At 44.9% G+C, this 14,434-nt stretch overlaps 2 protein-coding genes across 11 annotated transcripts in view; both read right to left on the bottom strand.

The window, feature by feature from the left end:
- mtmr6 (myotubularin related protein 6) overlaps positions 1–14,434 on the bottom strand; it is a 122,224-nt gene that overhangs the window by 33,324 nt on the left and 74,466 nt on the right. The window lies entirely within an intron of this gene.
- The window catches only part of unm_hu7910 (un-named hu7910), a 69,734-nt gene that overhangs the window by 49,929 nt on the left and 5,371 nt on the right, over positions 1–14,434 (bottom strand). For 4 of the 10 annotated variants that reach the window (XM_079490297.1, XM_079490296.1, XM_079490300.1 and 1 more), the window contains exons 1-6: positions 13,478–13,634; positions 12,267–12,573; positions 10,619–10,702; positions 5,872–6,054; positions 1,902–1,946; positions 1,021–1,089 (exon numbers count right to left, since the gene is read on the bottom strand). In XM_079490297.1, the coding sequence (XP_079346423.1) occupies positions 1,021–1,089; positions 1,902–1,946; positions 5,872–6,054; positions 10,619–10,702; positions 12,267–12,339 (454 nt within the window). In that variant the 5' untranslated portion in view covers positions 12,340–12,573; positions 13,478–13,634. Of the gene's footprint in view, positions 1–1,020; positions 1,090–1,901; positions 1,947–5,871; positions 6,055–10,618; positions 10,703–12,266; positions 12,574–13,469; positions 13,635–14,434 lie in introns of those variants that run through there. The other 6 variants (XM_079490301.1, XM_079490302.1, XM_079490304.1 and 3 more) reach the window with 4 other exon arrangements.

The raw sequence follows: 14,434 nt of genomic DNA, 5'->3' as shown, positions 1-14,434 counted from the left end.
GTCCCCCCCGCAGCGCTTTACTTTATAATAATACAGTATGGTGGTGTGTCGATCTGCAAGTCCACAACGCATTGTGGGCTTGTAGATTAGTTTGCCATGCGGAACCATCATACAACGATGGATAAATCAGCCGTAAACACAGACTTCACACCACAGACACACACACACAAACAGTAACCAGACTCGCCCCCTGCTTGGTAGTCGGCGCTAGAAAGCATGCGTTTTTAATCATTCATCACACAACCTCACTTTGATGGATTCAAAATGATAACAGGTCAAGCTGAATCGGGTGGTGTAGCCGTCGCTTGGTGAGGGCACACCCGTGCGCCGAATGGAGCGACACAGAACATTCTATGATGTTTCAAAGGTACGGTACATAGGTGGAAAAACAACACTCTGAATGCAGGCAGGGAAATTAATGAATTAGATTTATCCCATTTAGACCCGAGATCAGATTCTAAAAATGTCTTCTACATCCTGACAGTTTTCTGAAAAAGCTATGTTTCTATGTCAGTCGTTCTTTGATTTTTCAAAAATAGCAGACCTACAAGCTCGTAGCGCGCCACTCGGTGGCGCGCTATGAGCTTGTAGATCAGCTATTTTTCAATAGCTAAAGCATAACATAATTCTAACACCAAAAGGGGTTCCCGCCCAAAATGGGTTAAACAGATAACAAATAGATTATTTTTTATTGTATAATTTCCCCTTTCATTTCGAGGTAAAGATTGTTCCAGCTTCGATCACAGGACAATGAGAACATCCTTGGTCCTCCGTTCTCCAGATAAGTTCCCGGGCTTGTACCTACCTAGTCTAAACCATTATACAGCTGTATTGGATATTGGATTAAAAATAGGCCGGGATGGAATTCCGAGGTGTTGAGAGACAACAGATCTATAAAAATGACATGCATCATTGATGCAAACTGTAAGACTTGCGTATCAGACAGACAGACAGACAGACAGACAGACAGACAGACAGACAGACAGACAGACAGACAGACAGACAGACAGGTGTACTTGCCAAGTAGAACTTTAGCATCCTCTACGTCAAAGTCTCCATCCCCGTCTGCATCATAGACTGATAGTTTACCTACAGAGGAGAGGAGATGGGAGATGGGTTACTAACACATTGAAAACACTACAAACCAAACCATGTATGCCATAAGTGCATCGTAATATCCTCTAAGTAAGTAAGTAAATAAATACGCTCTGCTCATAGGATCATAGGAACAACAGTGTGTGTGTGTGTGTGTGTGTGTGTGTGTGTGTGCCAATACATAACAGTCTGTATTATGGCCTTGGGATATAACGGTCAACTTATTGTCCTTGTATTTGGAAGTCTGGGCCATGTACTTGTGCTCAGGGGTCTGCAATTGGGTTGATTGCAAAAGACAAATGCAAAAAAGTTGGCTAAATACTGTTCTGTCTCAGCTACTATGGGCAGTCTGTCTATCTGGAGAAGGCGTTGTTTCATTTATCCCTAGGTGGCTTAAACCCCCCCCCCCCAAAAAAAAACATCCTGTCTAGTAGTGTCAAGTAATAGTATGTCATCAATGTGCTATCTTTTTTTCCCTCTGTGTTAAGCATGTGCAGCAGTTATATCTGGTTGGACCATATAATGTAACCTAATTCTGATCAGTGTTTGGGTCTATTGTATTGCGCCTCTTGTGCAGATCCAAATAAAATAATTAAAAGTGTGTGTGTGTGTGTGTGTATGTGTATGTGTATGTGTATGTGTATGTGTATGTGTGTGTGTGTGTGTGTGTGTGTGTGTGTGTGCGCGCGCGCATGCGAGCGAGCGAGTGTGCATGCATGCAAGCGTGTGTGTGTGTGTGTGTGTGTGTGTGTGTGTGTGTATGTGTGTGCAAGCGTGCATGTGAGCAAGTGTGTGCTTGCCCCTACCTTGCAGAACCTTAGAGAAGTTCACACGGAACTCCTTGGCTCTGGCTGCACGCAGGGTTAACACAGAGAAAGAAAGAAAGAAAAAGAAAGAAAGAAAGAAAGAAAGAAAGAAAGAAAGAAAGAAAGAAAGAAAGAAAGAAAGAAAGAAAGAATTAGAAGCAGCTGGCGTTAGAAGCAGACATCACAGAGTAGCAGATATCAGCATCAAATTGTACCTCATTTTAAGAAATGAGGTACAATCTCTCTCTCCCTCTCTGTGTGTGCGTGCGTGCGTGCGTGCGTGCGTGCGTGCGTGCGTGCGTGCGTGCGTGCGTGCGTTTCCTGTGGTTGGAGATGGTTCCTGTTCCTCAACCAATGCCAGACATCAAACGTGTTCTGTCTGTCACAGACAGCAGTCACGCACTTCTGCATTTCACTGCATGTTGAGAACAGTCCAGTCCAACCGACCCACTTCTAACTGTACAGACCCTTTTGGTCCTCGGAGTGCAGCACCAGGCCAGGTTGCCTACCCAGGGCACGCAGAATTTAGAAGGCAGTCATAATAACCAATTGGAATGGAATCTGCTAAATCTGACTGATACATCTTCACAGCATGACTCCAGAGATGCTATTTATGCCGCGGTAGCATTAGTGTTGAGTAGCAGCAAAGTGTGTTTTGAAGAAAACGTGAAAATATTGTCTGGCAAAAATGGCAGAGGCCTACGTGAGGAGTTGCGTCATGATCCAAGGAATGCATGGGAACAAAAAAAAGAAGATGTTGATTGTACAACAAATGGTTCAAGAGTTATAGAGCGTCGCAGTCTCGCCCCCTTTCAGAACGACGAGAGAAGAGAATTTCCCATAAATTTTTCCCATAGACATTTCAAAAAGTATTTATTTAAAGACATTTAAAGCCTCGGACAAAGCCAACAGCCGAGTTGACAAATCATGACAACACAATGTTTTGGGCCAGTCCAGTTGGATGCATTTTATTTCATGACAAAAATAGTGCATTTTAGAGAGAAGCTGTGGAGCTGAGACGCTTCCCAGCCTAGAGAATAGACTTTCGCCAACACAAAACAGGCTTTGTTTCGGTGATTAGAGGAGTAGTTTTGTTTATTTTCGGTCAAGTTGGACCCCTCGCACAGCAGTGGAATTTGTACCTGTGTGTGCAGAGGCATTCCCGTCAGGGCGTAAGTGAGAGACTCGCTATAAGCAATGGACCTGGGCTAGAAGCTAGCTAGTTAGTAGTTACCCTAGCTAGCTAGCTGTAAATGGTAAATGGTGCATTTATATAGTGCCTTTATCCAAGGCGCTTTAAATAGATGCCATGCAAGGTACCAACCAGCACATCGGGAGCAATTTGGGGTTCAGTGTCTTGCCCAAGGACACTTCGACATGTAGTCCAGGAGGAGCCGGGATTCGAACCGCCGACCCATGGATCATTGGACGACCTGCTCTACCTCCTGAGCCACAGTCGCGTGTGTTAACAGAGAGATACAGCGTTATAGTTTCTGTATCGCTTCAACGCTTCAATGATATTGTAGCGACACCAGGGCATGGATACAGAGACATAGGCACAGTATTTGTGCTTTTATAGAAAGCATGTGTGTAATACATCGAAAAAATACGAGCGTCAGTGGGTGGGCTTTAGACCAGATGTAAGCCCTGCACACTAAAAAGACCAGGGTCAAGGTGTTGAAATGTTCGGAATATTCAGGAGGTCTTTTCTCAGCTATGGCTATTTTGGTCCAACCAGTTTAAAATTGTCACATCTCCTTCAAATATTGTCAAATGTCATTGAATGATACCATATGAAAGCTTACATTCTGTACTTTAAAGGTATATTCAGTGATTTCACTTAATTCAAATATCACTTATTTTTTGTTATTTTTTGGATAATCCTCCCTACTATAAAGTGTGCTGACCATATAAGGAGTTCCTCCCTGTCCCCAGTGAGCCCCTGGGGTAAAAAAAACCCTAGTTTCGGTTTGGGCTTTGGGTGGCAAAGCCTTCATCCAATCAGGATGAGAGGGGCCTTCCTCCAATCATGATCGAGTGGGGCGGGCCTTGGTGCACGTGCTGTTGGTCTGTTGTACTTCCCTCACTGTAGAGCGTGTGCATGAGCACATCTTGTTACCGGGGTGGACCAGGGTTTTTTCAAAATCACCCAAATCACTGAATGCTCCTTTAATAATCTGTAAAAAAACTGAAAATGAGTCCCTTTCTGGCAGCCCCAGTCACAAATAATTAGAAAGAAGAAAAAAAATAAAATAAAGTGTTGTACCCTGCCCCTTCTTTCTAATTATTTGTCGGGACCAAAAGAAAAAGTTGTTTATTGTCATGACTTGTCAACTCGGCTGTAGGCTTTGTCTGAGGCTTAAAGGTCTTTAAATAAACACTGCGACGCTCTAAAATGAAGTGGGCTGTTAAAACGCCACCAATTTGAAACACTTGGGGTGGAGGTTGTTCATTGGTTACCGGCAGTGTGTGTGTGTGTGTGTGTGTGTGTGTGTGTGTGTGTGTGTGTGTGTGTGTGTGTGTGTGTGTGTGTGTGTGTGTGTGTGTGTGTGTGTGCAAAGTTTCAGTGCAGCCTCATCGGACGCTGGGTTCCTGATTTGTGAAAAAAAAAGGTTTGTTTGTTGTCATGATTTGTCATGATCGGAGTTGGCTTTGTCCGAGGCTTACAGGTCTTTAAATAAATACTTTTTTGAAAAATGCATGGGGAATTATTTCCTGGGCCTGTCGTCGTCATGAAAGGGGGCGGGACTGCGACGCTCTATAGGCCAAAACATGAAGTTATAGCGTCACCATGAGGCCAATTCGAAGGATTTGGCGCGGAGGTTCTTCCTTGGTCCGACAGGGATTGTTCGTGCAGAGTTTCATGCCTAACGAGAATAATTAGCCGTTTATGGACAGACGGACGGAGGAGTAGAAAAGCTCTTCACATCATGGCCTTCGGCCGTTCCGGTGTGGCGGGAATCTGCTAATGACGTCATGTATACACCATTTGTGTATCTCCCAGCATTCTTACGTTAGAATCAAAACTACAGGGTGCCTTTGGACGCGTATAGACGGTCCTTTTTATTGATATCAAACCATATTATAAAAATCAAAAATTGTATTAAAAAAAAAATTCCTTCTTCAGCGATCCTAGAACGGTTTTGCGCATGCGCACCTGCCATTCACTTCCTTGTGAATGGCAGGTTATGAGCAACTTTTGTCGGCCTACGGGCCGACAAAAGTTGCTCATAACTCTAAATCTACGGCGCTCTCCATGGTTTTGATCATAACGCCGATGATCTGTGGTAATTTTTTTTTTTTAATGTTGGACAGACAGTAGGCTGACAGGAAATGGGGCGAGAGATGGGGGAGTGACATGCAGTAAAGGCCGTTGAGATCGGGAGTCGGACCCGCGGCACACTGCCAGACTGGATTACCAGCTAAGGTGCCTGGACCGCTGAGCCACGGCCCAGGCCATCTGTGGTAATTTCTGACGTCAGCAAGCACCTCGTTTGGAATATTACCGCTTCTAGAGAGACATAAGACGAGGTAGCGTGAGGTACTAAGGGAAAATTATGCCTCCTGGTTTTGGAGGGTAATGGAATAAGGCGGGGCTTTTCAGAGTAAAATCTGCCTCATCTGCGTGGCACTCTAGCACCTTTATTTTGAAAAATTTCCCGGCAAAAAAAAGGTGTTAACACTGGCGGGGATATAAGAATGTGAAACATATAAGTGAGCGTCCCTCACTCACCTATGAGTCACTCACCTCGGGGTCCCAGAAATAGAAATTACATTAAATGGGGGTCCGCAGACTAATGCATGTCAAACTGAGGGTCCTTGAAATTAAACAGGTTGAGAATCACTGCTAGAGCCGTAAAAATCTTCTCTCATGGGGGGTCCCTGGCATATATTCTTCAAATGGAGGTCCGTGGGCTAATTAGTGTCAATTTGGGGGTCCTTGACATGAAAAGGTTTGGGAACCACTGACCTATGACACTGTTGTAGTCGACCACGTCAAAGTAAACCACGGCCACGGAGCTCCACACTCCCAGCAGAGACAGGACCAGGAACCAGGACAACACGGACGACTTGGGGACAGCTGCTGCTGCTGCTGACGTCTCTCTGGGCTCTGTGTGTCTCCCATTCTTAACCTCTGTAGAGGACTTCACATCTGGAGGGACGGACAGACAGATAGACAGAGGAGAGAGATAGGGAATAGAATAGATAGACACATGAAAGACAGGGACAGACACACAGACAAAGAGAGTCAAGTTTAAACCACTTAATTTATACACTCCACAGAGAGAGATAGAGAGACAGACAGACAGACAGACAGACAGACAGACAGACAGACAGACAGACAGACAGACAGACAGACAGACAGACTGTCCTTTCCGCTGTGTGTGAAATGTGAATGTCAAACCTCAGAAACCTGCGTGTGACTAAGCAAAAATGGGGCTTTATTTCCAGAATGATGAGCACAAAATCGCCTGTAAACTGTAGACACATGCGTACTGTATGTCACTGGTTAGTACTATCCATGTAAAATATACATTAGAATTTCGTCGTCACACTGTTGACTGTCCGTACGATTGTATGGACGGTGGACTGCTGTTACACTATCATCATATCTGCTTGTTATCGCTTCCAATGTATAGTTCTGAGCATTGCCATTGCTGTTGCTTGCACTGCATCTGTCTGTCTGTCTCTCTCTCTTCCTCCCCCCTGACATGGTCAAGGCAGGTGGCTGGCCGTAGATCCCAGTTTTGATTGATTGATTGATTGATTATTTTATTAGATAATAAAAAGTGCACAGGGTACAGGCAAGCATTTGGTCCAAAAGGACAGCACCAAAGAAAGACCTTGCAGTCTTGTTTCCATTCGGGTCCTATGCACTCACACACAATAAAGACAACAAAATAAATACAAATGAGATCTCAAAAACATAAAATCTATGTACCGGTTGGACTATTAATGTATTTGGTGGAGGACAGTCCTAGAAAACACTAAATAGACTTATAGTATCACTAGACCAAACAAACCTCAACATGTTCACAATGTGTGTGCGTGCGTGCGTGTGTTTGTTTATGTGCTTGTGTGTGTGTGTGTGTGTGTGTGTGTGTGTGTGTGTGTGTGAGTGTCTGTGTGTGTGTGTGTGTGTGTGTGTGTGTGCATGTGTGAGGGGGTTTCCCTGCCATTGTGATGATCTGAAAATCTGAAGCCACTGCCTAGTGTTACATAAGGTGACCTGGTTCTCACACACGCACACGCACACACGCACACACACACACACACACACACACACACACACACAGACACACACACACGGGTATCAGGTGTCATCCTGTGTCCTAACTACCCTAAATGTCCTTTACCATGGAAACATGCATCTCTCGTCCGTCAGTTAGTCTTCCCCCCCACGCCTCCATATATGGTCACGCCTTGTGACATCACGCCTCCACATATGGTCACGCCTTGTGGCATCACGCCTCCATATATGGTCACGCCTTGTGACATCACGCCTCCATATATGGTGACACCTCGTGGCATCACGCCTCCATATATGGTCACGCCTTGTGACATCACGCCTCCATATATGGTCACGCCTTGTGACATCACGCCTCCATATATGGTGACACCTCGTGGCATCACGCCTCCATATATGGTGACGCCTCGTGGCATCACGCCTCCATATATGGTCACGCCTTGTGACATCACGCCTCCATATATGGTGACACCTCGTGGCATCACGCCTCCATATATGGTCACGCCTTGTGACATCACGCCTCCATATATGGTGACACCTCGTGGCATCACGCCTCCATATATGGTCACGCCTTGTGACATCACGCCTCCATATATGGTGAAGATCACGACACTGGATGTCGCACATCTAATCCTGGATAGCCATACATGGAGAAGACTGGATCATCACCTAGATCTGCATATATGGAGCCGGCCAGCAACTCTATACATCTGACCTCAAACCTCAAACCCTTAGATCTCCATATATGGAGCTGACCTGTTCTGACATTCCATATGTTGATCCCTCCCCACCCATCCTTCCTGTTCCGATATGTTGATCTGATCTCATCAAACCCTGTACACTCAAGACACGCTCCATATATGGCCAGTACAGAATTCATTCCATATGTTGATCTGACCCCCCCATGCCAAATCGCCAGCGCTCGCCCAGCAGTCTTCCGTCACCCAGGTGAATGCATGCACACGACCTCGCCCGTCATTCTGTGTGTGTGGGGGTACACGACACGTAAGTGCGTGCGTGCGAGCGTGCGTGACTGTGTGTGTGTGAGGATCAGGTCATCATCATCATCATAACCTTTATTTAAACTCGGAGTACAATTGAGGGGCAGGCCCTCATTTTCAATGTAGCCGAAATACAAAACACAAAATCAACAACATACACTAAATACAGCAATATCAAATATACGAATTGTAAAACAGAAAGTGTCCAAAGCTAAAATAACTATACTAGATAGATGATAATCAATTAAAACAGTTACATTGTTGAGTAAAAGTGCTAGAAATAATTTCCCTGAATTGACCTAGGGAAGGCAGTGATCTGATTTGTAGGTATTTTTGGAGTTCGTTCCAATCAAATGGAGCACTGACAGAAAAAGCTGTCAGATCCAGTGGATCTAGTGGAGAAGAGATCAAGTAGAACTAAGACAAGTCATTTCATGCTTGGCTACACATGGGTGTCACGCTCTTAAAATAGCCCATCTACAAGCTTGACACATTGTGAGCTTGTAATGTGACTATTTTCGGCAAACAGCCAACAATAAATCAGGTATTATGACGCCATCACAGCCCGCCAAAATACTTTTTTAAATTGACTAAATCAACTGTAGATTTAGCTGACTAAACTCTCACGATAAAACATGATAGTCAACTAAAACAAAAACATTTCAGATTGAACTGTCTGAAATATGACTAAATTGGAGTTTTATTCAAAAGACTATGACTGAAGGACAGCAAACTTTACTGTCAAAATGAACACTGCGTCACAAACTACTATGAATTGAATTAATTAGTCTACAACATTCACAAATCTGACAAAGAAAGGTACCATAACAGCAGGTTTTTGATGGATCAGTGACAACTGACTGGCTCTGTCAGTGTGTGTGTGTGTGTGTGTGTGTGTGTGTGTGTGAGTGTGAGTGTGAGTGTGTGCACGTGCGTGTGTGCGATGACATATGCAATGACTGATATGACAACTATGTCAGCATGACCAATCAACAGAGAGCTAACATGACCCTGATACAGAGGGAGAATGGTAGTGAACAGCTGATTGGTTGGCATAAGGAGCACAGTGCCAAATGAACAACATAGTTCACACAAATAGATGCTGTAGATCATTTACATTTAGCCCAGATTTGAACCTGGTCTATGCTGACCATTGAGCTAATAGAGCCTGGCTGCTCGCTCAGGGGATAAATTGAATCTTGGTAAGGTCTTTGTGTCCGATTCTGTTTCTATAGGTGAGACATGACCTTTGACACGAATATAAATGTCTCATATAGGCTACATGCAAACTAAATGTGGTTGCCCCTCTTCGCACCCATTGGTTGCCGTTTTGTGGTTGGACAAAAATCCTCTCTCTCCACCCACTACCATTGAAATAACGTGTTTTTTTCAGTTGCTTCGTGTTGATATTCTTTCTGTGCATTCAATTGTTATTTTAAACTTTGTGTCAGTAAAAAGGAACATCACAGGTGCAGAAACGGTGACTGACTGGGCATATCATAGTTTGTTTTAGATTTTTCCAAAAATTATGTTTTAGCAAATTCAACGTAAACGGAACCAGGGCGGAAGACAACAGAATGAGCCTGCTGGTTAGTCAGTCAGGGACCAATCAGAAGGCTGACAAAATGGTAAATTGTATAAGGTATATTGTTGCGACTGTACGTCGCAGATTACTATGAAAACCTGCAAAACCTGCCAGTCAGACCGTCAAAGCTATTATTCCATGTGCTGCCGGATCGCATGATAGCCTCATTAAAACACAGCATGCCAGTCCAATCCACCAATCCAATCCATTTTGTAATCAATTCAAACCACCAAATCCACCAAACCAGGCCATGCCAAACCTCAAACCTCTGTCTCAGGTCGTCCCTGTAAATCAGTGGTTTTCAACCAGTGGTCCTTGAGGGGGGTTCCAGGTGGTCCCCAGCTAAATGATGGAGAGTTGTTAAACCAAATGGACCCTTATTAGATTCTGGAACTCTTGAGAGTGTAAAATGAAACCAAATGGAGCCGTAATTTTACGCAGTAAAGAGTTAATTTATATACTTTCGCCATTGCCTTACCTCTTATCCCTAAAGTTAACTTTTTTGTTTTTGTTTTTACTATTTTGAAAAACATTTTAAACTTGCAGAAGGCACCCAATGGTGCCAAGCACATTGAGAAGCCCTGGTGTAGACCAGGACACGCACACGTCACACAGACACACACACGCACGCACGCACGCATGCACGCACGCACGCACACAGTCCAATCCATACAATACCGCTAATCAATATCACGATTGAAACCAAAACTCCAAGCCCTTCCAGTGCAGTCCAAGCCAAGCCAAATCAATTCAAACCAATCCAAGCATTCCCATGCATTCCAGTCCACGTCAAATATATTTCCATTGCATTACAATCTAAGCCCTAATCATTCCATTCCATTCCATTCCACACCAGGTCAGTCCGTTCCAGGAACGGCCCTACCTGGGTCCTGGACCACAGCTTTCACCTCCTGTTGAGCAGCAGATGACACCTGATCTCCATCCTGTTTCAGTACCTCCATCTCATCTGCAACGTTTTGATCATTCACATAGTATTTATCAGTTAAAGCATTGGTTCCCAACCTTTTTATACTGAAGTACAAATGATTTGGCTCTCCAAGTACCACCATAATAACTGATCAGCACAACTCTGATGATATTTCTAATGTGATTAATCCGTTCTCAAATCTTCTATTATCGGCTAGGTGTGACGTCATGCTCCTTGGGCCCACGTTACATTTATGAATGAATCGTGACGTAGAATGTGACGCAGAGGTACCACAAGAACAGCGCGAGGGGTACTGTGATAGGTGCCAACCAATCATATCAACGCTCGAGGGGGTACTATATGATAGGAGCCAACCAATCATATCGACGCTCGAGGGGGTACTATGATATGAGCCAACCAATCATATCGACGCTCGAGGGGTACTATGATAGGAGCCAACCAATCATATCAACTCTCGAGGGGGTACTATGATAGGTGCCAACCAATCATATCAACGCTCGAGGGGTACTATGATAGGTGCCAACCAATCATATCAACGCTCGAGGGGGTACTATGATAGGAGCCAACCAATCATATCAACGCTCGAGGGGTACTATGATAGGTGCCAACCAATCATATCAACGCTCGAGGGGGTACTATGATAGGAGCCAAACCAATCATATCAACGCTCGAGGGGGTACTATGATAGGAGCCAGCCAATCAGATCAACGCTCGAGGGGGTACTATGATAGGAGCCAACCAATCATATCAACGCTCGAGGGGGTACTATGATAGGAGCCAACCAATCATATTATCAACACTCGAGGGGTACTATGATAGGTGCCAGCCAATCATATCAACGCTCGAGGGGGTACTATGATAGGAGCCAGCCAATCATATCAACGCTCGAGGGGTACTATGATAGGTGCCAGCCAATCATATCAACGCTCGAGGGGTACTATGATAGGTGCCAGCCAATCATATCAACGCTCGAGGGGTACTATGATAGGAGCCAGCCAATCATATCAACGCTCGAGGGGTACTATAATAGGAGCCAGCCAATCATATCAACGCTCGAGGGGTACTATGATAGGAGCCAGCCAATCATATCAACGCTCGAGGGGTACTATGATAGGTGCCAGCCAATCATATCAACGCTCGAGGGGGTACTATGATAGGTGCCAGCCAATCATATCAACGCTCGAGGGGGTACTATGATAGGTGCCAGCCAATCATATCAACGCTCGAGGGGTACTATGATAGGTGCCAGCCAATCATATCAACGCTCGAGGGGTACTATGATAGGTGCCAGCCAATCATATCAACGCTCGAGGGGGGGAAGTGAAATGCTCCCCAATCCATTCTGCCGGCCAGCGCGGACACTTATGGAATACTTTCATTACCATAAGCAAGGATACCTTGTTTTATTGTGTTTTGGGTCAATTTATTACGTCATGTATTAAGTAGCCGTGTAAAAAGCAGGATAATGTATGGCTGAGTGGTCATTGTTGATAGATTAATCACCCTGTCTCAGCCATACATCATACATAGGCATGATAACTTTCCAGGAAGAGAAAGGCTGTAGTCTATCAAGTCTAATGACCTTGTTCCTCCTCAGCGTACAGCTCCTCTACAGCAGCGGGAGAGGAGCTGTCAGGACAGTGGTGCTGCTCCATGGATGGACCACCTGGCCTTTAGACCCCACAGAACCCTCCAGGGACCACCTGGCCTTTAGACCCCACAGAACCCTCCAGGGACCACCTTGCCTTTGGACCCCACAGAACCCTCCAGGGACCACCTGGCCTTTGGACCTTACAGAACCCTCCAGGGACCGCGTTACGGAACCCAGCAGAACACTGAGGATCCTTGGCAGAGCCTGTAGTAGAACAATGGAGAATTCCAGGAAAAGCCTGAAGGAACCACAGATTAGGGATGGGGCAATAATCGTTGTTATCGTTTTTTTTTTTTTTAAAGCTCACAATAATTGTATCGCAGAGATTTTAATTATTTATCGTGAAATTGTCCTCTGACACACACTAGGATGAATGAGCTTTTGTTGAGCTGCAAATTCAGTACCACTTTTCAGGGGTTTTCAACTAGATTAAGCCGGGGCCACAACTGTAGAATGATTGTGTGTGGGGGGCCGCAAAATCAAAGTGCATTTTGTGCTCAAACACAAAGATGTATGTATACATTTGTGCACCGTAATGAGCAGGATAACATGTCTATTGCTACCTTAGAATACTGTAGATGTAGACCTATTTGACAGTGTATAGACATAATTGCCTTGACATTAACGAGCGTCAACAAGCACCAGCTGGAGACACACACACACACACACACACACACACACACACACACACACACACACACACACACACACACACACACACACACACACACACACACACACACACACACACACACACACACACACACACACACACACACACACACACACACACACACACACACACACACACACACATGTAATTGGCCAAAAAGTATATGTAATTGGCCACCAACCACCAAAAGCAAAGATAAGAGTTAAAAACGTTCGCTCTGAAAGAATATACATTCAAAGATTTGTACCACATTTTCACAAGTTTTCAAAAATAGCAGATCTACAAGCTTGTAGCGCGGTTTTCAATAGCTAAAGTATAACATCATACTTAAAACACCAAAAGGGGTTCCCGGCCTGAATGGGTTCAATGTACTTGAATAAATACAGTACTCAGTTGAATGCTTGCACCTAGTTACAGTCTACCTGATAAAATCAATCAACAATCAATAACAAATACATGACCTTCTGACCTCTGCAGGGACCACAAATGACCTTCAGCCACGTACGTACTACGACCTCGATCCTCCGCACAATGAACAACAAAAGAAAACAAAAGCAAACGGTAGAATAATGGATCTACACGCAAACACACAAGAGTTAGAGAGAAACAAACACCTCTCCCTTCTTCCCAGCTCTCCGAGAACAACCTGATACCAACTATTATTAGAGCTGACAAAACGCTGTCTCTGTGTGTGTGTGTGTGTGTGTGTGTGTGTGTGTGTGTGTGTGTGTGTGTGTGTGTGTGTGTGTGTGTGTGTGTATCTATGACAGTGTGAGAGAGAGAGAGAGAGAGAGAGAGAGAGAGAGAGAGAGAGAGAGAGAGAGAGAAGAGACAAGACAGTGGGTGAGATAAATAGGGATATAGATAGTGTGTGTGCACGTGTGTGCGTGTGTGTGAGAGAGAGAGAGAGAGAGAGAGAGAGAGAGAGAGAGAGAGAGAGAGAGAGAGACAGGGGTAGACTAGACGGGTGCATGTATTTGTTCCGACCAGCGTGGAGAGTAGGAGAGTAGCGACACGCTTTGATCTTGCCGCAAAGCGGGTGGCGGGTGCCTATGGGCTATAGTTCCAAACATTGATCCTATGGCTGGAACTATCCCATTGAGATAGAATGAGCACTTCTGCATTCCATTGTTACAATGGGACTGGGAGTCAACGCTAGTGTCGCCACTCTCTTACTATATTACTCTGGTTCCGACATATAATACTAACAGTCCGTCACAGGCATTAGTCCGACACCTTACCCAAACCCTAACCTAACCCTAACCTCACAGGGAAGACACGGCACCCTACCTACCCCCCCAAACCCAAACCTCACAGGGAAGACACGGCACCCTACCTACCCCCCCAAACCCTAACCCAAACCTAACCCTAACCTCACAGGGAAGACACGGCACCCTACCTACCCCCCCAAACCCTAACCCAAACC

Source organism: Electrona antarctica (genome assembly GCF_951216825.1).
Source record: "Electrona antarctica genome assembly, chromosome: 20".
In the NCBI taxonomy this organism is placed as follows: Eukaryota; Metazoa; Chordata; class Actinopteri; order Myctophiformes; family Myctophidae; genus Electrona; species Electrona antarctica.
This window is presented reverse-complemented; position numbering and strand designations above follow the sequence as displayed.